Source organism: Leptopilina heterotoma, unplaced genomic scaffold, assembly GCF_015476425.1.
Source record: "Leptopilina heterotoma isolate Lh14 unplaced genomic scaffold, ASM1547642v1 Lhet_190, whole genome shotgun sequence".
In the NCBI taxonomy this organism is placed as follows: domain Eukaryota; kingdom Metazoa; phylum Arthropoda; class Insecta; order Hymenoptera; family Figitidae; genus Leptopilina; species Leptopilina heterotoma.
Window position 1 is genome coordinate 782695 of NW_025110909.1, and position 25780 is coordinate 808474.

Sequence of the window (25780 nt, forward strand, 5' to 3'; positions counted from 1 at the left end):
TGTCACAATGAATATATATATATATATGTATATTAGAATTAATAAGACTTTATTATTTATCAGATTTAAATTGAATTTAACTTCTTGCTGACTCTATGAATTTTGTCTTACTTAAATTTCTTTTATTCTCTTTTTTTTAATTACTTATTTATTCGTTTTATTTATTTTCTTTCAATTTTTCTTTCTTAACTTCTTGTATTTTTTTTTTAATTATTTATTTCGCAATTTTTCACTTTTATTATCTTGTATTTAATCTATATATATATACTATTAGTTTAACCTTTTCTTTATTTTCTATTTATATTTCCTTTTTTTCAAACAAATTCACTTATATTTCACAAACTTTTATTGACTCTTTAGATTTTCGCTTTTTTTTAAAAACACGACTCACTGGTCGGACTTGGAAATTTGCCAGGCTAAAGATTGCCGGCTTAAAACAACAGGCATCTACGACCTGCAACTAATTACTACTCCTGATTTCCCAGTGTCTTTCGATTTTATTCAAAGACAGTTTAGTGGGGAAATCATAAGCAAAGTTCATTGTACTCGACTGTTGCCAAGTCAATTTCTGCAACCTTGCAGATTTAGGCAGTGGTATGATCCGAGTTCAATGACTTGGATGCACCACTCCTTATATTAAAGAATTGGTTTCGACAACTCCCTATGATTTCTCAAGAAAGTCAACAAACTGTTTGCCAATAAAAGGGAATTCGCTGAGAAACAGTGTAATATATATTTAAGGTTCTTCACCCCAAAATTGTGAAATTCAGAGGAATAATAAATTGAATAGAATTGTTTATAATTTTAGAGTTAAATCATTATTTAATAAAATAGCTTACAATCGCATTGGATTAAAATGTCAAAGAAAAGAATGTCCTTTCGTGAATTCACAAAGGGTTGTTCTTTTAATAAGTATTTTTGTAATGTTTTCTACAAAATCTCGTGTTATGTGAAGTGTTGTTTGTGATTATGATTTTTGAAGTATTTTAAATAATTATTTTTAATATAAAAGGTTACGGAGTTCGGCCGTAACATTAATCATCTGATTTCAAGAAAACTCAACTCAAGCGCATTATAATGCGGCCAAAAGAATCCTAAAATACTTAAAAGAGACTTAAAAACTGATTTTGCCAACATCCAGGATACCAGGCGTTCAACTATAGGGTATGTGTTTCAAATATCAGAAAGTCCTGTAACCTGGACAAGTCAACAACAGCGGACGGTTCCGCTTTCCACAACCGAAACAGAATACAAAGCAGCATCAACTGCAACGCGTAAAGCTTCCTGGCTTCGACAGTTATTGTGTGAAATCGGTGAAAACTGTAAAACATCAACCATCTTGTGTATTTTATTATTTTTAAAAAATTACTAATAAAAAATTTAATATGAGCAGTTGTTTTGTATAACAGGTCTTTGACAACGAAAAAAAATAATTTTTCCATTTGGGAAATTTAATTTTGTAAAAAAATACTAAGAGTGAGACACATTTGCAATTCATAAATAACGAAATTTTGGAAATAAGTAGAGAAAAAAATTGCTTTAATTCCAACTTTTTGTAAATTTACCTAAAATTTTTTATTTTATCGGCAATGCGCGTCTGCGCATTAAAGAAGGCATCGTCGAACAGCAATCAAATTTTGCACACGTATTCTGGACATGTATACACAACATCTAAGCCCTAATAGCGTCCGAAATTCGAAAAAAAATTTAACAATTCTGAATAGAATTTATCATTAAATTAGGATATCAGTTCGGGGAAAATATATTAACTTTTCATAATACAATAAATGTTTCTATTACAAAAAATGATATACATAATATAAGGTTTTTCTCATGCAGAAAAATAGTCAGATAATATATCCAACTCTTTGGACTCTGGAGCGCGCTACAATTAATAATTAATTGTAACTATTTCTTACATAATTTACCCAACTGTATAGCTGCATTACCTTTGAAATCGATAGGTTACCTTTTTGCTTGAATATAGTATCCAATAATAAAATAGTTATGTATGAACTGGGGTTCGAGTCCTCACAGATGCACAGTGCATTCGTTCACGCAGCTTATTTTTTCTGAGCAAAATTAATTAAAATTGATAATTATTTATCGATAAAATTTTCTTAAGAAACACTTACACTGAGAGAAGTCCAGGGCGTAATAGTTCCCGCTAGACGTAGCTATAAGCTACTCTGCTTGTCGCGTTTGAGATGTTTCGAATCTAGGGCTCAGACGCCCCCCGAATCCGTCAAACATTGTTTCCGCATGTACACGGAGAAAAAAATCAGGGCTTTGTAGCATGGAGTGGTCTGTACCTTTAGCGCATGGGCGCTTCCTTGCGGCGAAAGAACGAACTCGTACGATTGCAGCAAGGCTCCTTACTAAAATAGGGCGAGCTCTTGCTGCAATCGTACAAATTCGTTCTTTCGCCGTAAGAAAGCGCCCATGCGCTAAAAGTACAGACCACTCCATGCTAAAAAGCCCTGATTTTTTTCTCCGTGTAAGAGAACAACTCGTGGCCGAAACTAAAAGTTGTAAGTAATCCCGCTTCGGGACGTTCCACGTTTTTTATCGCATCTTGAGACGTTCCGATTGAGGGTTCACATAAGATAATTCAAAATTATCACTCAAGCCTCGCACGGGACATATTAGTTTCCAGACTTCTCTCAGTGTAACTCTAAACTAAAGAGTTTAATTAACATTTAATTAAAAAATTTATTAGGTCGCTCTCCAAAGTCCAACAAATTGGATAAATTATTCAATTTTTTCTTAGTTCGTTTTCAAAATGTCTAAGTAATGTCGGTTATGTAATTTTTTTGCATCTTTGTAGAACAGAACGACCATCAACAATTGAAGGAATAGCAAGAGTAAAAAGTAATCAAACAGAAGGAAAGCTTGAAGTTGTTTTCCCTTCATTACCAGGAAAATTTTCTGCTCCCTATTGGATTTTGGATACTGACTACGACAACTATGCCGTTGTTTTTTCATGCACTGATTTAGGATTATTTCAGTAAGATATCAAACAATTTATGATTATATTAGCAAAACTACATAGATATTTTAATTGTTTTTTTGTCACTTAAGTTTTCTAGGCCCTACTGAAAATTCCTATATAGGATTCCATATAGGATCCTGTAAGTAACCTTATCTATAAGTACATAAAAAATCCTAGAATGATGGTAGGAATCTATGTAGAATCCTATAACAAATCACATATGCAATTGGCACAGGATTTTTTATAGAAATTCATATAGGAGTTTGCATTCGTTGTAGGACTTGAAAATCCATATTAATTCTCATGATTTCCTACCTGGAATTTTACGTAGGATTTCATATGAGATTTTGCATAAGATTTTTTATGAGATTTGACATAGGATTTCATTTGAGATGCCACAAAAGACCATGTAGGATATGACATGGTATTTTATTAGAGATCCAATGAAGAAATTTTTAAAAGATTAAAAATTATTTAGTTAAAAATTAAATAATAAATTGTATTAATGTTATAAGTCATCAGAAAGTAAAAAAATTTGATAGTTTGCAACACGTTTTCTGAACTACAGTTTCTCAGCTCTTATATGAAGCATTTTACGTGAAATGTTCCAATTTGAAATTTCAACATCTTGAAAAAAATTAAAACTCAGGGAATTTGTTGTTCTATCAAGTAGAAATGTGCCCCAAAAAACATTTTTGATTTTTTCGAAAATTTGAAGGGGGAAGAGGGGGGTCAATTTGACCAATTTTGTTAACACCGGCTACTTTGTGAATTTTTTTTTAACACTAGCTCCTCCGACGGCCGCAAGCGGCCGTCTACGGTGCTAGTTTTTATATGTCCATTGTCCAAGTCCATTATTTCATTAATAATAATATTCAAATTTTTTCAGTTAATAATTTGCTTATTTATATTTGAAATGTTGACGTGTTTTTTGACAATGCAAAATAAGATTTATTATGAGTACTTTCTCTTAACAAAAATAAAATTTATATATTCGCGCTCTTTTTAAATAACATACGACTGCAGCGCCACCTTCACATGTACAAACCATTTTAAAAACACCCTTCTATTAAGATTTTACATTCTAATTGCCCATTCTTTACTTCGATACTTTTCGATATATTCGACCTTTTCACTCCATGTCTTTTTTAAGAAAGGATACTTTTCATGGAAAAATTTTTGTAGAATATGTCTCTGAAAGGTTTTTTCGTCCTCTTTCCAATGGTGAATTTTACTATTTAATATTTAAAAAATTGACCCAATTTTTTGATAATTAATATTTAATTTTCAATTTCCCAAAAATCGGTCCTTTTTATTTGAAAATAAATTATTGCATACGAAAGCTGAGGTTTTTTCCTATCGGCATGTAAATTTGCAGAATGCCCTTCTTTTTGTTTTTGAGTTATTAAATTTGAAACAATAAATTGCGGCGCGCCGCGTCGCGGTTGCACTCAGTGCAACCCGGCGTGACGCGAGGCGACCAGAGTAGAAATGAAAGGCGACATAGAGTTGCAGGATCATCTGAACAGCGAGAAAAGTCACTTTCGCCACCTAGCGGTGAAATTATAGGAACTAAAGAGATCTATAACATTATAAAGGAAAACACATGAGATCTTACGTAAGATTCTATATGAATTCCTATGTGAGATAACATGAGATCCCATGTCTCATATAGGATCTTATTACGTAAAATCTCATATGTTTTCTCATATAGGAATTCATATAGGATCTTATTACGTAAGATCTTATGTTTTGTCACATAGGAATTCATATAGTATCTAGATACGCAACAAGCCAAGTAGTTGTAATAGTAAATCTTGTTGCGTATAGTTCAAAATAAAATTTCTCAAAAAAATACTAAATTAATTGTCAATGTTGATTAAACAAATAAAACACAGTTCTTTAAATTAAAATTCGAAATAATTTATTTATCACAATTTGATTTAAATTAATGAAAAGCACTCCACATTTATATTAATAATTACAAGTTCAATTTCGAATTTGTTCGTCGTAATAATTCAACCACTTATCATTCACTCTTATGAGAGACTAATTTCTCTCTGAAAATGCTCGTCAATCAAGGCCATCACACCTTTTCCCTCTTTCTATATTTCGCAATGAGTCATTCCTTTACAAAATTTTCATTCATTCTGAACAGTATCTTATTACATAGATCTTACATGTTTTCTCACATAGGAATTCATATAGAATCTTACGTAAGATCTCATATAGGTTTCCTTTTATAATGTTATAAACCTCTTTAGTTCCTATAATTTGTAAAGGGGAAATTTTATTAAATTATTTAAAACTTCTAATAATAAAATCTGCACCGTTTTCCTGAATTTTTAGACTACTCTTTACCACAATCTCTCTCAAACAAGATACTCATGGGGGGATCGGCTGTGATAAAATGTCGCGGTACGGCATCCCTTTTTCTCCGTCTAATCTCCTAATCATCAATCAAACATTCTCTCTCATCCCTCTCTCAGCGACACCTGTTAGCGCGCCAAAAAGTGGGACTGCTGACCATGTGATTATTTTCCTCTCTGCTCATGCGCCAAATCATTCCCAAAACAACTTGACGGACTACACACGACGGTGATCATAGAGATTTAAAATTAACGACGTTGATAGAGAAACGCCAACAGCGAAGTGAGACAGCTATATGACAAAATATACTGTCTCACAATAATCAGAACGAAAGAGAATTCAGTAACGATATACATACTTCGTTACAAACTCCCCTCCTAGGCCGATATTACCCCGGTAATATTGCCGATTAAATAAATATACAAAAATAACAAAACAAATAAGTAATTTTCAGCGTATATTGCGTTTATTGATCACTATTATTCAAAAACAAAACTTCGTTTAATGCAATAGTGTCGCCAACACAACCAAAAAAGGAAAACTAAAAAAAAAATTTTAGTCGTTAGCTAACTTGCCTTTTACAAAAACAAAAAAAACTAAACCAAAAACTCAAAAAGGAGCAAAATAAAAAAAATTATATTTACTAGGGCGACACTGTTCTTCAAATTTTACTCTCTTAATTATTTTTCCTTATTTTGGAACTCCTTCCAAAATCGAAGTTTCATCTCCCGAGCTGTCTCCTTCTCTCTCTCTAGTCTCTCTTTACACTCATGGACGCTGATCGGGGGGAGATATACTCGTACTCTCCACAACCGGGCAGGGGACGACGCTCGACTGAATAACTAAGGAAGAGTAGTCTCCCTAGGCATCGTTTTAAGGAGAAGCTTGTAGTATTTCTCCCTTTGCCGCCGGAATTCCTCGTATTGTTCCTTCCAAAAACGCTCCTCCATATGCTGCTTTCGGCACTCGCCCCGAGTTAACTCCGGGTTAATGGTGATTGGTTAGACCAACAGAATGTTTTTGATGATTGGATAATATAACTCGGGGTTAACCCTGGGTGAGTGCCGAAAACAGCCATAATCAAACGATTGACCCGGGCGCAACGAGGGCAATCGGTGAGAATCACATTTCTCCTTTCCACAGTTCCGACAGAACTTCGCCAGCTTCCGAGTAAATTGTCGAATCTCTGACTGCAATTGTGACATGCTCCCGGAGGAGAGTCAATGCAAGGGACGGTCGAGATTGGGTCCAAACCCGAAAACATTCTACCCTAAAAAATAATGGGCAGTGGGGACCGAGAATACACGCGCGTTGGATTTCGTCGCGACGTCAGCTCTGGCCTCTCTTCATAAATCCCTTCCAAAAGAGACACATAAGTGGAAGGAGGGGGGTGAAGTGGTAACTGAGCTGCTCTCTTAGGGGGGGGGCGATTTGGTCGGCAATAAAGCGCTGGTGACTGAGACATATTCCCACTCGTAGAGGGGGCTCTGGTTCCTTATTCCCACTTCCTTCTTAAGGCGCGTATCCACTAGACGAGCGCAACACGAGCGCAACACGAACCGAACGTTACCCAGTTAGGACGTACTAAAACGTTGAGCGAACATTTAAACAATAAAGATTTAGAAAAGTTAGAATTTAAAATTCTTTTATGTGTTAATGTACAAGCAAAAAAAGGGGAAACTTCGAAAAGGGCTCAACTCATGATTTTTATTGAAAGTTTTTCGACACTTTTTTATTACTGTCATAAATTAAAAAATTTTATGTACACAATTTTTATTGGCTATGCAAAAATAATGACGCCGATAATTATTAAAATTTTTTTATGAAATTTAAAAATCTAAATTAAAAAATTTGAACTTTTTAATTAATTTCTAAAAAATTTGTAAAAAAGAAGTTTACATTTTTTAAAATTATTTCCTAATCTAAAAAATATGTATATTTTTAGTAAGAAATCAGTAGAGTTCAGAAAGTATTATTTTTTAACTATTATATAGTAAAAGATAAATAAAATTTCAGGTGATTAATTTAAGGGTGCACTTCCGAATAGCTCGAACCGCCAATCGACTTGAAACTTAGTTTCCCTACGTAATTTTGTGCCCTGATTACGAAAATCATAATGAAAATTGGCGACTAGCTCATCTTCATGGTGAAAACCATAAAAAACCATCAAAATAATGGTTTTTTACGTTTTTTCATTATGGTAAAAAAATTTTAAAAAATGCTTTATACAAAAGTTGTAGATCTCATCAAAATACATTTATATGTTCTATACATTTTTCTCCAAAAACGCATTGTTTTCGAAAAAAATACAAAAAACTCTCAATCACAGGTAAATCCATGCAAAAATCATGGTTTTTGCTATCATTAGTTTCTTAGCACATTTTAAATATAGAAATAGGGTCGAATTGATTCTATGTACACTTTTAATATAGAAAGGGAGTAAAATTTATATGCAGTTGGTACCAGAAGGTACCGAACCCACCCCGAGCCCCCTACAACAGGAAAGGAAAAAGCATGAGATGTGGCCTCAGGAAGCTGAAAAACCAGAGGCGGGCGCAGCCCGCCTCAGCTATGTTCCCTTTTCCGTGCATATAGAAAGGGAGTCAAATTTATATGCAGTTGGTACCAGAAGGTACTGAACCCACCCCGAGCCCCCTACAACAGGAAAGGAAAAAGCATAAGATATGGCCTCAGGAAGCTGAAAAACTAGAGGCGGGCGCAGCCCGCCTCAGCTATGTTCCCTTTTCCGTGCATATAGAAAGGGAGTCAAATTTATATGCAGTTGGTACCAGAAGGTACCGAACCCACCCCGAGCCCCCTACAACAGGAAAGGAAAAAGCATGAAATATGGCCTCAGGAAGCTGAAAAACCAGAGGCGGGCGCAGCCCGCCTCAGCTATGTTCCCTTTTCCGTGCATATAGAAAGGGAATCAAATGTATATGCAGTTGGTACCAGAAGGTGCCGAACCCACCCCGAGCCCCCTACAACAGAATACCACAGTTCATATACTTCCACCGCTAGGTGGCGAAAGCGACTTCTCTCCCTGTTAACATGATTTTTTAACACTATATAACTGAGAGTTTATAGCTCAGAAGAAGTGTTTCAAATTATCGAATTTTTTTCCTTACTGATGATTTGAAATAATAATACAATTTATTATTTAATTTTTAATTAAATAATTTTTAATCCTTTGAAAATTCTCAATGGATCCCTAATGTAAACACATATTAAATCTTTTGTGAAATCCTTTGTGAAATCTTATATATGAAACATGAGAACCCATATGAAATCCCATATGAAATCCTTTATGGAATCCTTTATGTATTCTCACATAGGAATTCATGTGGATTTTTATGTAGATACACAAACTCAAATTCCCACATGAATTCCTACTTCAAATCGTGTCCCAAATATACATGTGCTATTACATGGTATCCCATGTGGATCCCATGTGGATTCTTACGTGGGATCTGGGATTTTATACAGGTTTTTGTATAAGAACCCACGTAAGATCCCATGTAGGATCCCATGTGGGTATTTTCAATAGGGATAAGGCAATACGAAATATAGTTAAAATCACATTGAACAATACCCATTGGAAAATTAACCATTGGCGCAACAATGGTCTTATATTGGGAGCCAGCAGTACCAATGATCGTGCAATAATAGCAACCAATATTGGGCCACTATTGCCAGAGTCTTGGGATGATCACGACTTTGCCAAGCATTGGCAGCCAATATTGGATTACTATTGGCTGTCAAGGCAAATGCCGGACTTTACAAGCCTTGGATATTCATTGGCAACAAAGATTGGACCAATATTAATGACCAATTAATTACCAATGCTTTAACATTAAATGAATGCTTGGTTATTTCTTGGTTACCAATACGGAACCAACGTTTGAAATCAATATTTTACAAATACCAACATGTAGCAGAAATTAAAAAAAAAAAATTAAATTACTAATCTAAAGAGAAAAAAAAATAAATTAAATTAGAACACTCTGTTAAAAACAGAATGTGATAAAAATCAGACAAAGATAATATTTATCTACGTTTGAGAATGCATAAGCGTCTTTTCTTATATAGAACTGGTAATACAACTTGCTAACGAGAGGAAGAAACTTTGGCGCACCCTGGTGGCACTTATCCAAAGTAATTTCGAGCATGTACTTTGAAGCAGCGCGCGACATTTCAAAATCGAACACCAGGGTGCGACAGAGCTTCTTTCACTCACTAGCAAGTTGTGTTACCAGTTCTATATAAGAAGAGACGCTTGCATTCTCAAACTTAGACAAATTTTGTCTTTGTCTGATTTTTATCACATTCTATTTTTAACAGAGTGTTCTAATTAAATTAATTATTTTTCCTTATCTAGATTAGTAATTCAATTTTTTTTCTTTTGAAAAATTTTTGCTATGTGTTGGTATTTGTAAAATATTGATTTCAAACGTTGGTTCAATATTGGTAAGGGAGCGTTCATAAACTACGTAGACCTATTTTTGTCATTTTTTGACCCCTCCCTCCCCCTGCGTAGACTAACGTAGACTTTTGCTGAACCCCCCCCCCTCCCCCGTGTGTTACGTAGTTTTTTTCAAACTGCATATTTAACTATATTCGCATTAAAAACAATTAAAAATTAAATTAAAAACAATGTCAAATATTCTGAATAAAATATTTTATTCTTGGCATATAGCCACATTTAACAATGGCGACGGGTAGTAAGTTTCCAAATTTAATTTTAGCTTATATGTATTAACTACGTAGTAAGAGTCGATCTCCCCCCTCCCCCCACGTAGATTAGCGTAGACTTTTGCCGAACCCCCCCCCCCCCTCCCCCTTAGCATGCTACGTAGTTTATGAACGCTCCCTAACCAAGAAATAACCAAGCATTAATTTAATTTTAAAGCATTGGTGAATAATTGGTTATTAATATTGGTCCAATCTTTGTTGCCAATGAATAACCAAGGCTTGGAAAGTTCGGCATTTGCCTTGGCAACCAATAGTGATCCAATATTGGCTACCAATGCTTGGCAAAGTCGTGATCATCCCAAGACTCTGGCAATAATAGCCCGATATTAGTTGCCAATGTTTGACCAAGAAAAAACTGTTGCCAGCCAATATTGATCCATTATTTAGCCAATGGTTAGCATTGGCAATTTCCCATTGGGTAGAACACCATCATAAAATGTTATTTAATAATAATTCCTTTACAAATTAAAATAAATCAAGGAATCTAAAAGTACTCTCACAAAAAAATATTAGCGTTTGCTAAAATATCTAGAACTGATTTTAATTGAAAATCATTTTTGGGATTGAAATCTAAAATTTAATATTCCTCCCAACTATAATGGAAATTACTCAAATGATTTTATATTCAGTCCGAAATCTGAATTTTCATTTCTCTCCATGTACTTACAGGATCCTATATATAGGAATTTTCAGTAAAGTAGTTAACATGAAATACATAGTGTTAACTAATATTTTTAAGAATTCTTGTAAGTTTAAAACATTTCATTAAAGGTGGAAAAAGTTAACAATCCCTTCGATTCAATTTCTCACTTAAGCTGCTTAAATTTCATATATCGACAGTACATGAGTTCATGTACATTTTTCTAAGTTCGTTGATAATTTTGAAATATTATTAATTTTTCAAAAATATTTTTCAAAAAAGCAGGTTTCTGTGTAAGGACAGTTGTACTGTCGCTAAATGTTTAAGATACTTAAGTGAGAAATTGATTCGGAGAGATTGCTAACTTCTTCCACCACGGTGAGCTTGAGAAAAATTAAATCAAAAGTCAAAACACTTAAAATTTTCTTTTAATTTTTTAAATTTGTTTTATGATTAATTTTTTTAGAAATTCGATTCTAATAAATAAAAATAAGTACAAAGACATATATATACGGGAAGTTTATAATTTTTAAATAAATTTTTAATACACGTTAGCTATGTACAGATTAAATTTATTCAACCTTTTTCTTAAGAAATTTTATTCAATAGTCAAATTCTACTACAAGTTTAAAATTGTTTTTTATTTAGTCAAAATACTAACTACTACTATTAAATAACAATTTAATCAAAATACAAATAACACAGGCCGACAAGATTTACTTTACAAGAATCGGACAATACCAAAGTAGGTGTTTCACGTGCATCTAAAAATGTTATTCTTATTCTATGAAATCCATTTTGCAAATTAAAAAAATATTGATTTGTCTCTGAGTAATTGTTTATTCAGTTTGTTGAGTTTGGTGAATTCTTAAAAAACTGACTATGAGTAGAAACTGACAAAACTTCAATAATAAAGATTATATATCTACAAACATCTAAATTTGACATTGTTCTGCAGATTTTCGGTATTACCCAGCTTAAGGCGTACTTGCGTTTGCGAAGGCAAAAAATAGGCCCCACTTTAATGTTTTTTTTCACAGTCATTTTATTTGAAATATTAAAAACGATGTTTGCACCTTAAAGTACATTATAAAAACTACAAAAAAAATAATTGTAACCACTTGCCTATATTTTAATAAATCCGTTTGAATTTTTTGATTCCGTCTGTTCTGACTGAAGATATAATGTCAACCAGATTTTCGAGATTTTTTTTTCAAGTCGACATTTCTTCGCTATTAAGAACAAAAAAAATAGAAAAATTATTTTTTATTTAGTTTAATATATGTGTAATAATATGTAAAAATTTTAAAATGTTTTTAAATAAATTTCACTATGAAAAAAAAAATTCTTCAAAATACGTGCAAAAGACCCAGACTGCCCCCTTAAATAAATTCTAAAGATAAAATTTTTACTTTAATAAATATTGTAATCATTCTATTGTCAAATTGTTATAATAAATTATACTAAATTTTTTTTTTTTTTTTTTTTTACTTACTTTTTTTTTACTTTTTTTTTTATACTTTACTTTTTTTTTTTTTTTTTTGTCTCAACATTCTTCCATAAATATTTCTTAACTAGAAAAACTTAATAAATGTTTTGAAAGAGAATCACGAGTAATTTTATTATTGCTGTAAGGTATTTGGTATTTCCCACTGTTAATCAAATTTCATTTCTACTAGTGGGCCCCAAGGCTTTACTCGCCCCAGGGCCCCGGCCTCTCTTGTTACGCTACTGTATATAGTGGACTAATGTGATGAAATAAAAAAAAGTAAAAAAACAAAAATGGCGTCATTTTAAAGTCAATTTTTAAGAAATGATGATTTTGATCTTTTGAATTTTTGACTTTAAAATTACCGCATTTTCGTTTTTTTTAATTTCATCACATTAGTCCACTAGATATTAATGTATACTAAAGAATAAATTTTGTTTTTTTTGATTTTAGACTGTCAGGAGCGGCTCTAGAGGGGGCACCGCAAACTCTTAAAAATTTTAGATCGACAATTTTTGGGGCCCTCTACGAATCGTAAATAACGGTTAAAAAACAAAACAACTTTTTCTTTTTGTAGTTTTTATAATGTAGGGGAGAGCGGGGTTGAAAGTGCCGATTTCGCCAAAATGAAAGAAAACAATAGTAAAATAACAACTATTTGTTTTTATTTATGAACTATTTGGTGTTGAATTTTATGTAGTTTTTAAATTTATTTATACTTTTTAACAATTTTTCATAGTTTTCAATAAAAATGTGATTTTTTGCAGCGCGGCGATGCGTCCCAACGACTCTCGCTGCGGGGCCGGTTGTGCCGACGCTGGGGCAGATTGTGCCGCATAGAATTTTACCTTGTTTAAATTACAGCAAATAATATTATTTATTATAAACATTCAAATACACAGTAAATCAACACCAGAATAGATTAAAATAATCTGCAACGTTTTAATCAAAATTTTTGAGTTACGAATTTTCAAAATTTTTCGTTTTTTGAATGTTTTTTTGACCTACTTTTTAATATCAGATAACTCGAAAAATATTGTTTCTTTCTAATTTTTGACAAGAGAAGAATAGTTTTGATTTCTTCTCTGCTATTAAATAATATGTTAACAAAAAAATTTTCTCATTTTATACTAAAAAAATAACAATTTTTTATAAAGAAATTAAGTTTTTTTTAACTTAAGATATTCGATAAAAAAAATTTTTTGTTTAAAATGTACCTTAACCACTTCAGCGCCATGGCGTTCCAATTGGAGTCGCGTGAGTAGGTGACAGAAGCGGCAAAAAATGCGAAAATGGCGTTCCAATTTAAACTTGATTTCTAAACTCTGTAAACAAATTAGGTTTACCAAACCAAATCGACGGTTTAGAGTGCAAACCTGCTAACTCACATTTATGAAATTTTTCAGGAGAGTCAAAAAACTTTTCAAACGTATTTTTAGGTTATATTCTTATGGAAGAAAACTTTCAGTATATTTGTTTTATTAATAGAATAACACAATGCTACTTAATAATAATAAGTACTTCTTTTTGAAATATATTTTAATTGATATCTCTTACATTCAAAATATAGACACATTTCAATACAATACAATATATTATGTGGAGTTATAGCAGTGCAATTTGACAGGTATGGAGTTAGCTGTTTTACTCACAACACTTTTTTAGCAATTTAGAGACATAATTTCGTCAAACTGTTTTACTTGGCTGATGTATCACCTCTTTATCTATGAAATTCAAAAAGAATCTCAAATTTGATAAAAAGTGGAGTTAGCAGGTTTGCACTCTAAACCGTCGAAATGTTTTTTATTATTTGAGATTATGAATCTTAAATTGATTTTCAAAAATTCAAATAGGCGGATCCAATATTGTGAACTATTTTGGGTGAATATTGGAACACCATTCGTAAAAAGTGTTAAAAATTGGCTACATTAAAACCTTTATAAAACCATTTAACACCTCCAAAAAATAATTTTTTTTGGTCTATTCATCTTCATTTATCTTAAATAATAAGAATATTCAATTTTGGCAAGTTTAACTTGACTACAGACTTTTGAAATCGAGTTCAAGTAGGAACGCCATTTTCGCATTTTGTGCCGCTTCTGCCACTTACTCATGGAACGCCAATTGGAACGCCATGCCGCCGAAGTGGTTAAAATACTAAGAAGTTTTTGCAAAAAATTTTAGAGTAAATCTGATAAGTTTCATGGATTTTAAAAAATAGTTAATCTCCACGTGCAGGTCGCTCGCACGCGGCATATTGTGCACCTAGGTCAAAAAGCAGATATTAAATGCCATTTTTTACTTTTTTTAATTTATTACATTTGATACAACTAATAACTATGTTTCACGTGGAATTTCCCATACATGTTGTATGTTCTCATTCTAAAAAATTGCCACTGACTGCGGCACAATTAGCCCCGAGCGAAAGGCACAATCAGCCCCATTGCGCAGTTTTTCACTTTTTATCGAATATGAAAAAACCAGTTGATTAAACTGTTAAGTGTTAAGTATAATATACACTCAGAAAAAAATTTGTTCGAAACAACAAAATTTTGGTTGAATCAACCAAATAAATGCATTGCTATACAGTCAACCAAACGTTTGTTTGATTCAACCAAATAATTTCTTCCAATTATTGATATTTTAAAATTTTACATATAATAAATCATAAATTAACCAATAATATATATATACTTGAAAATATTAAATTAGAAAACTCAAACATTATTAGAGGAAAATAAATAACAATTAAGTAAAATATTGTATATTTCTTCATATATAAACAAAATAAACTAACTAACCGACACTTATAATTTTTTGTTTCTTTGATTCACCGATTTAACTAATAAATTTGACGCGAACGCGGACTGTAGACAAGTGAGATCGCCATTTTTAAATTCACACATGTACTTTTTGAGACAAGCAAATATTTTTGTTTGACTCAAATGAAATGATTTGGTTGAATCAAACAAATTTGTGTGTTGTGTCGAACAAATTGTATTTAACTAAACAATATTTAACTAAACAATATTCTCTATTCAAAACACAAATTTGGTTAAATGAAACAAACAACTTCAAATAAAAAATTTCTTTCCAATAACCAAACAAATTTTACTTATTTATTAAAATGAACCAAATTTTTATTTAAATCAACAAAATCGTTCTATCGTGACAAATAAAATAGGTTAATTAAACAGTTTGGTTAAGTGAAATAAACTATTTCTCTGAGTGTACTATTTGATTCCCAATTAAATAATGAATCATTTTAATGAAAAAAGCGCATTGATAACTTTAACCATTTAAAAAATTGACCAAAAGTTGCACACCTGAAAATTTATACTTACATAGCGCCAAACCCTACTAAAAAATAATGAGGAATCATGACAAAACATCAGAGTTCTGATTATTCGTCAGATTTTCTGATGCTTCTTCTTGACTCTGATGATTTGTCATTTTTCAGATTATTTCTGACAGAATTTTTAGAATGGATTTGATGCGTTTTGTGAGAACTCTATCAGCTTCTCACTTCACTTCACAAACCAAGCTGACCATACTTGAAGCGTATCTTTTAATTTCTTCAAAATAAAGTTTCTTAGAATAAATTTTAGATATTTGGAATCATGAAATATCACAGATTCTGAATTTTTAAATTATAAACTTCAATTAGTTAAATTAAACAAATTTCAAGTCATAAAATTTTTGTTTAAAAAATCATAAACCTTCAGAACAATGCCTTTTTTTGCCCACTCGACTCAACTCAGTCCCAATGACCAATTCGCTATGCACCTTTCTTTAACAATAGATTTTCCGAATGTGAATGTGAAGATTTAAAACAAGAATTTTATAACTTTAAAATTCTGCATTTTAACTAATTCAACTTTGTAACATAAAAATTTAGAATCTATGGTATTTTACGATACCAAATATCTAAAATTTATTTTAAAAAACATTTATTAAAATAAATTATAAGGTTTGGGTGATAATTAAAAAAATGATTTTTAAAATAAATTTTAGATATTTGGAATCGTAAAATACCATAGATTCTAAATTTTTATGTTACAAAGTTGCATTAGTTAAAATGCAAAAGTTTTAAGTTATAAAATTCTTGTCTTAAAATCATCACAAAAGACTCGGAAATCTATTGTTACAGAAAGGTGCGTAGCGAATTGGTCATTGTGACTGAGTTGTGTCGAGTGGGCAAAAAAAGGCATTGTTCTGAAGGTTTATGATTGTTTAAACAAAAATTTTATTACTTGAAACTTGAGCAATTTAACTAATGGAAGTTTATAATTTAAAAATTTAGAATCTGTGACAATTCATGTTTCCAAATATCTAAAATTTATTCTCAAAACCTTCATTTTGAAGAAATTATAAGCTATCTCGTGAACTATAACTGATATGTAAAAACTGATATCATTTTTGAATTTTAATCCAAGACAGTATAAGGTATACGTAAAACAGTCTTCAAAATAATCTGAGTTTATAAACATTAAATATAATGTTGAATTAAAAAATGTATAATGGTTTCTCGATGGTATACCTAAGTTTTAAAAGACGTGACGACCCTTTTACATAAAGGAACAAGAATACATTCTCAAAAAAGATTTTTTGCTGTGCTATAAAAAAATTCGGTGGCAGTCATAAAAGTTTTCATGATTCTTGGCAGTATTTTGAAGGGTTCTATTTCTTTTTCATGTTTTTGAGCTGCAATTGTAAGAAAAACTGCTCAAAAACACCAGAAATTCGGATTATTTTTCTGATGTTTTGTCATTATTTTTTTAGTAGGGAAGCACCAAAATACTAACAACTGTTTATTTCGCGTGGTAAATGAAATTGAAATGGCTGCCAAAGGTGCGCAAGCGTAAAATAATACATCTCTCATTTCAATTTTTTAAAAATCTTTTTTCGTTTTCGAGATATAAGCAACGGCACAACCTACCCCGGTACTTTCAACCCCACTCTCCCCTACTTTAAGGTGCAAAAATCGTTTTTAATATTTTAAATAAAATGACTGAAAAAAACATTAATTAAAGTGGGGCCTATTTTTTGCCTTCGCAAACGCAAGTACGCCTTAAAATCCCCCTACAGGATCCTTTAAGGATCCTGTACGGGGATTTTAAGCTGGGTACTGAATAAGAATTCGATGTCAGTTTTCTAAAATTTAAAGTGGCGTACTTTTAGCAAATATAATCAATTCTAAACTAAATCGTCCGCCATATTCTGTCCGCTAATGTGAATTTTGGATATCTGACATCGAATTCTTGTTCAGTTATACCGAAAATCTGCAGAACTATTTAAAATTTAGACAACAAATTTAGATGTTTGAAGTTATATTCTTCTTTATTATTGAAGATTGTCTGTTTCTACTCCAGTTTTCGAAAAATGATCTCTTCATGTTGCATTTTGTCAAATACACACCGAAAAAAATGCCTAGGACCCGTATACCAGGAATTGACTAGGTTTCCTAGTTACGAGAGGAGCCAACTATAGAATCCTGGTCAAAGTAATAAGATTCAAGCATAGTTAAAGTAACCAGGAAAATTAGTCGATGTAATCAGGAAAAAATAGTCAAATTGACTAGGAGAATAATATTAGATTTACACTGTGTATCATAATTATTTGAAATTGCTAATCAAATTCTTATTATCAAATAAAAGAGAAAAACTAATTAAAAGAAAAAAGGGGTAAAGAAAAAAATTAATTATTGTATTTGAACATATTTATATTTGACTTTGTATTTATATACCTTAGAATTAATTTAAACTTATGAAATAAATATCACAGCCCCACAAAAAAAGTGTCGTGCGCGGCAGACCAGACTAGTCATTTCCTATGTATTTTGACGCGCTGAACACGAATCCGAAGTCCGTTTTGCTCCATCACGTCAGGATTTTTTTCTAACCTCAAAAAATCTGTCGGATTTTGAGAGGTAGGCTATTTTTTCTTAAATTAATGGATTTACTTCAAACTTGGTAACTAGGGGTTTTTTGGGTCGCTGATGACGAATTTGAAGTTAGATTTTCAAAATTCAAAATGGCGGATCCAATATGGCGGACGAATTTTTTAAAAGTTAATGGATTTACTTCAAACTTGGTAACTAGGGGTTTTTTGGGTCGCTGATGACGAATTTGAAGTTTGATTTTCAAAACTCGAAATGGAAATTCTTATATACATAAGTAAGGTATTCACGTCCTTTTATGGTAGCGCACTGTTTTGTCCTCAAAGGATCTGTGTAATGGTTTTCGTTTTAAATTGGTGCCTCCAGGTACAATATCCCTTTTCAGCATCCAACAGTAATCGGACATCATATTTACATCCCATCTTCCTTGATAACGACGCTCAAATTCTTTAAGATCTTGATGGAATCGTTCTCCTTGTTCTTCACTGTAATCTCCCAAATTTTCAGGGAATCGATCCCGATGCGAGTCTAAGTAATGCATCTTTATGTTCATTAAGCATCCTAACTTACAAAAAATTTTAATCATATCACTAACTATTTGCTCCCAATTTTCACTCTTGTGATTACCCAGAAAATTTTCGACAACTGCTTTGAAACTAAGCCATGCGGCTTTCTCCTTTTTATTTATCTTGGTGATAAATTGCTCATCTTTTAACAATTTGCGAATTTGTGGTCCGTCGAAAACCCCTTCTTTTAGTTTCGCATCAGATTTTTCTGGAAACTTTTGTTCCAGGTATTTAAAACAGTTTCCTTCTTTATCTAAGGCTTTGACAAATTGTTTCATTCCTCCTAGTTTCGTGTGTAAGGATGGAATTATCACCTTTGAAGGGTCGATTAGGGGATTTTCTATTATATTTTTTGAACCTGGTTCGAAAGAATTTCTTTTTGGCCATTGTTTTTTAATGTAGTGATTTGCTCGATCTCTACTGTCCCACAAACACAGGAAACATGGTGTTTTTGTAAAACCTGATTGTTGTCCAAGTAGTATGCTTAAAATCTTAAAATCTCCACAAATTTGCCAGTTGTGTTCTCGGTATCTAATTTTATCCAAATTTAGTTTCATATATTCATAGTTTTCTTTCATTTTCGTTGAATGCGCTATTGGAATTGGAGCATAAATATTACTATTATGTAGTAGTACTACTTTTAAACTTCTTTTCGAAGAGTCAATAAATAGTCTCCAATTTTCATCTTTGTATATATTTGTTTTTAATTTATTCATGAGTCCGACAACATCTGAGCAATATAACAACGACGGATTTTCATCTTTTGTAAAATATTGTCGGAATTCTTTTTCTCTGTCTCGATAAAAGCTAGCTGTTGTGCCTTTTGATAACAAGTTTTTCTTCTTCAACACTGATGCTAGGTGTTCTGCACAATCCTTCGGCAATTTTAAATCTCTAATGAGATTGCTAAGTTTTTCTTGGTTAAACGTTTGTCGAATCTTTATCTCCTGTTCATCATACGGAAGGTAATAGTCGTCCTCATCATCGGTTCTCATGTCTTTATTTTCAAAATCTAGAACATCTTCAGTTGAACTGTCAATTTCCAAGGTTTTGGGAGAAGAAGGTGGATTGCATGAAATTTCTGGTTTTTTTACAGTGGGGACATTAGCATACAATATGTTCTTTTTATTTTTGTTATTATATCCTTGCACATTGGTGTTGCAAAAATAACAATCTTTTTGATTTAATGGTTTTTCCCATAAAGTTGGCTTTATAAACTTTAGTTTATCCTCTTTTTTATGATTCCAACGAGTTAACATTGTGTAACAGGAACTGCAAATTTTGTGTGGAACAAAATTTTTATCCTGATTGGTTATCTCAAGATCAAAATAATCTTTGTAGATCTGTTTGATAATTTCATTTATTGATTTACGATTTTTGGGGACATCGAATTGTCCACATATGTAACAAAATGCATCTGCATTGCTGTCGCATAAGTGTTCCGACGTTGTTACTGCAAAATTAAGTTTTGAAGCCTTTGGAGTTTTATTATTGTTTTGATTTTGAGAAGCCACGATTTATGTAAAAACCTGCACGTTAGGGATCCTGGACCGATCGCAGGTGAGTCCGCCGTCCTAGGGGTGATAACCCTCATACCTCCCCAGGCCTAAGTATGAGAGCTTTCCGACTTTGACGAGGACAAAGACAACTCGTCGTCGGACACACTACGGCATCATCCTCACACTCTAAAGTCCCCCTGCAGGGCAGCGCGCCTACGCTGGCTTCGTTACTTCGATAAACAGGAAGCAAATCATTCTACACATCCCCTTTCGGGGCAGTTGTCATCGCCTACTACATTTATCGAAGCAGCAGGATTAGTATTGTGCTGAAACACAATAAAAGTGCAAAGCGTACAAGGTAAACAATGTATTTTTAAGGAATAAGATAGTGAAGGATAAAGGATATTAAAGTTCCTTTTTATCTCGTTGCTTAAAAATTTATTATTTAACTTTTACATCTTATTGTCACATTATTACCTCAATGAAAAAAGTTTTGTGCATTTGCCGACTTGATCTCTATGATGCAATGAGACCCAACTGTCAGTTCTTGAGAGTAGTTCATTACAAAACAAAAAATTACAGTTCCCGCTACACAACACTCTACCAAAAAATCTTTCGGAGCAGCCACACGGAAAAAATTTCTGTGCACTGTTTATCTCTGTATGTGCACCAATGGTCCTTAATTACAGTACAAATCTTACACTTTGAAAAGGGATCATATACGGCCCTTTTTAGAGACAGCAAACGCACTTCCATCGAACAACCTCTGCATCAACTGCACTGGAAGTGAGACAAGCGGTGCATGGACATTTTTTCCGTGCAGGGGGTTCAAAATGTGAAAGTCTGACTATAGATTCGTAATGAGTGACCCAAAAAACCCCTAGATACCAACTTCGAAGTAAATCCATCAATAGTTAAAAAATTCGTCCCCAAAATTGGAGCCAACATTTTAAATTTTGAAAATCTAACTTCAAATTCGTAATCAGCGACCCAAAAAACCCCTAGATACCAAGTTTGAAGCAAATCTATCAATTTTTAAAAAATTCGTACGCCATATTGGATCCGCCATTTTGAATTTTGAAAATCTAACTTCAAATTCGTCATCAGCGACCCAAAAAACCTCTAGTTACCAAGTTTGAAGTAAATCCATTAACTTTTAAAAAATTCGTCCGCCATATTGGAGCCGCCATTTTGAATTTTGAAAATCTAACTTCAAATTTGTCATCAGCGACCCAAAAAACCCCTAGTTACCAAGTTTGAAGTAAATCCATTAATTTAAGAAAAAATAGCCTACCTCTCAAAATCCGACAGATTTTTTGAGGTTAGAAAAAAATCCTGACGTGATGGAGCAAAACGGACTTCGGATTCGTGTTCAGCGCGTCAAAATACATAGAAAATGACTATTCTGGTCTGCCGCGCACGACACTTTTTTTTTGTGGGGCTGTGTATTTGACGCAGGGGGGACGCGAACACCTGAACCTAACGAATACGCACTTTGAAACCCGGAACTACAGTCGGGTCCCCATACTGTTACATTTTCAGAAATTTCCCACTTCTCCAGGCTCAGCTCTGTTATGTGCTCAAATTATGCTTAAGGCCTAAGCACAATAGGTTCGCGAAAGTCGTTCGCGAACGCAAAGCATGAGTTAGAAAAGGACAGAGATATATTTGTGTCCTTGTCTATCTCATGTGTCTCGTTCGCGAACGACTTTCGCGAACCTATTGTGCGTTGGACTTTACTGCGCACCTTTCAGGAACGTAAATATATACATCTCAAGTTTGGCCTAGAAGTATATACACCCTTTTCCTTTGTCTTAAGAATACGGCCCTGAAAATTAGTGACGTAACGTGACGTCACCTAACACTTCTGAATTTGGAGGTTATGCAAAAACATAACACTACTGAGGACATAACAGTTTGGAATCTAACAGTATGAGGACCCGACTGTATAACCACTACACTAAACACGACTTGGTATTTTAATTTTTTAATAGACACTACATTTTCGAGTCAAAATACAATACTTAATCAGGTGATGTTTTATACATTTCGAGTACACAATTTTATACACTTGTCAAAAACTATTTATTTTTAATTATTTATGACATTCAAATGAAAATAAATTTAAATACACAAATCATTGCAAAGGTAAATTTTCAAACACACTGCGCGATTAAAATAGTAAAAATTTTGTCCACGTGCGTAAAAATTTCGACGATTTATATTAAAACCTAACCAAAAAAGTCTGAAAGAATTGACTAATATAATTAAATAGTTTACTTTCTAAAACATGGACTATCTATATTTCCAGAGGTTCCGAGAAACCAGCAATTTTGATGTATGTAAGAACTCCATTTTATGTACAAAGAATAGACGCGAGTAATGATAAAAAAAATCGTTTTACGAAATCACGATAAATGACGCGAAAGATATAGAGGTAAACACTGTCAGAACAGAAGCAGACGCGTGCGCATTATGGAAATAGTCAAAATTACTAAAAATCCTAGTCAATTTGACTAGGATTTGCAGGGTTGTTTTTGTCAGGCTTGAATTTGTTGAATCAACCTAGCGATCCTAACCATAATGATTAGGAATCCTTATTACTTTTACTAGATTAAGATTAACTATAGAGTCATAGTTAATAATACCATCGAGATTTTTTTCGGTGCAGCTAAAAAAGGTGTTTTTGCACTTTTAGATTAAAATTTATCTCGAAAACCTGACGTGTAGGGTCAATTCTGAGGCCGGATTCGGATTCCGCACGTCAAACAGCTACTTTGGTATTGTCTGATTCTTGGAAAGTAAAACTTGTTGGCCTGTGTTATTTGTATTTTGATTAAATTATTATTTAATGGTAGGGGTTAGTATTTTGACTAAATAAAAAACAATTTTAAATATAAAACCTACCCGTGTAGAAATTTGTCGTGGCCTTCCTAGTGTTAGCCTACAGCTAGACAGTTGTTGTCGTGGAATTTTATTCTCAAATAGCTGTCCTGGTCCCGTAAAGTTAATGTACAGTTTTTATACAGTTTTCCCTTCATTTCTCTCGATATGGAGACTGCCTAGTATTTATCGTAAAGTCTCATGAAAATTTATATATACATATAAAATCTTTCAAATTTATTTTTTACATTTCAGAATACATTATTCTATTATAAAAATTGTTCTTTTAACTTAACAAAAGTTCTCATTTTTCAAATTGGTATAATTATTGAATTAATTATACAGCAAAAGTAGGTAAATGAATCAAAACATTCGGACCATTCTTTTAACATTATTTAATATATTTATTTAATGTATATTTATAATATATTAATTTGATATATGTATATTTACTTGTAATTATTTAATATAGTTAATTAATAATAAATTCTGTTTCATAATATTAGTAATTTACTATACCAGTCAGTACTTATTATGAGAAGTATTTGCATTATAATTGAAATACAGTTATATTTAAATTATTATTAATCATTAATAGAATAATTTCTTACTATAATGATTATTAATAATTTAAATTTAAAATTTATAAAAATTTCAATATTGCATTAATAATTCACTATTATTATAAATTATTAATGTTAAATTAAATTAATATTAAATACTAAATTCATTTTAAATGCAGATATAATAATAATTATTATTAATCTGTATTCGTATTATAGTTTATGAAACATTCCAAATTGTAAAGTTAAGACTTAATTTATTATTGATTCAATTAATAATGTTAATTTTTATTAATTCACATAACCTATTATGACTAAATTGAAATATAATTAATTAATAAAAATTATTTAACAGTTTATTCTGATTTATTGATAATATTGGTAATTGAATTTTACTATTTTACAGTTGCTCTTTATATATAGTAGACAGTTGAATCCAGAAATATGTAAGTCGGTTCGGTAGTCGCAGTCGTTAGGGCAGTTAGTTTAGGCACTAGGTTAGGTCATGCGTCGGGGTTCGATCCCCGTAGGGTCCAAATTTTAATTTAATTCCGGGAATTAGTTTCAAGTTGTTCCGTATGTAAACTTTTTGCATATTGTTTAAATAAATAAAACAGAAGTGGCTTAAAAATATGGTCAAAAATGAGATACAAATGGTCTCAAATAGTCACCAATTATGGGCGGGGTCAACAAAGAGGAGGGGATAGTAGCAAACTTGTGACCACTTTAAACTTCCTCCTGATCAGTTGTGATAGATTTCTGACGAGATCCATCCAGAATCGTAAGAAAACTGGATTAAAGTGGTCAGGCGGCCTGACCATTTGTCTGACCATTCCTGATTTTATTTTTAGTAGGGATATAAATCATTGTAAAAATTAAAGTTGCATTTAATGTAAAGGTTTTAGAACTATATTTGGATAATTTATTCTTTTATTTAGAGAAAGATTATAGGTTATAAAAATGTTATAAAAATTATATTTTTTCTCATTGAGATCAAGACTTTGAGATCCTACCAAAAAAAGCATGAAGGCATGGGCAAGATCGAATATCGAAAATATCGAAGAGAACTCGCAGCGCGATTAAGAAAAAAGCATTGGAGAAAGGCATATTCATAAGCAAAGTGCATGTTGCAGATGGAGCTGCGGTTGTCCAATTGTTGGAGCTAATTTTTAAAATGTTGATAGTTTTTTTTGAAATTGATAAAAATTAAATATTTACCCAGTAAAAAAAGAAGTATTGAGTAGAGCGTTTAAGAATTGAGTGAAGCTCTGACCCAATACGGATTCGAATAAAAACCGTATTGGGACGTTTGACTCAATCTTTTTTTCATCCGCCGAATACTGTCTTATTTTAGCACTAAAATTAAAATCACATGACCAGAGTACACATTATAAATTGAAAGCACAATTGTCCTGGAATGTAAAAATGCCGATTTCGATAAGAAACAGTGAATATTTGTTAAAAATTGGTAAAAGCAAAGTTTGATAAGCGCGACTGAATTTACCATGTGAATAAATGAATTGGTAAGTACTACTGTTACCGACAGAAAGTTCCTAGAGAATTGTTAAACAATGAAATTTCATTGTTTTGTTGAATTTACCACAATTCTCTAGGAACTTTCTGTCGGTAACAGTAGATTTCTTTCAGTCCATTTCGTCCATTTAAACTTACCACTTCATTTATTAACATGATAAGTTCAGTCGCGCTTATCAAACTTTGCTTTTACCAATTTTTAACAAATATTCACTGCTTCTTATCGAAATCGGCATTTTTACATTCCAGGGCAATTGTGCTTTCAATTTATAATGTGTACTCTGGTCTTGTGATTTTAATTTTAATGCTAAAATAAGACCGTATTCGGCGGATGAAAAAAAGATTGAGTCAGACGTCCCAATACGGTTTTTACTCGAATCCGTATTGGCTTAGAGCTTCACTCAATTCCTAAACGCTCCACTCAATACTTCTTTTTTTACTTTGTATTTTTATTCATTTTTTAATTAAAAGTAATTAAGAAAATTAAATAAACAAAAAACTTTTTTTAATATTATTAATAACAATGAACATACATTCTAATTCAGCATCAGATAATTAAAACTAGACAAATGGTATATATTTATCAATTTATGT

General features: G+C 32.0%; 1 protein-coding gene across 2 annotated transcripts in view; it reads left to right on the plus strand.

Annotated features, from left to right (window-relative positions):
- LOC122500727 (apolipoprotein D-like) overlaps window positions 1–25780 on the plus strand; it is a 109659-nt gene that overhangs the window by 76401 nt on the left and 7478 nt on the right. For both annotated transcript variants that reach the window (XM_043609797.1, XM_043609798.1), the window contains exon 4: window positions 2828–3007. In XM_043609797.1, the coding sequence (XP_043465732.1) occupies window positions 2828–3007 (180 nt within the window). The remainder of the gene's footprint in view (window positions 1–2827; window positions 3008–25780) is intronic.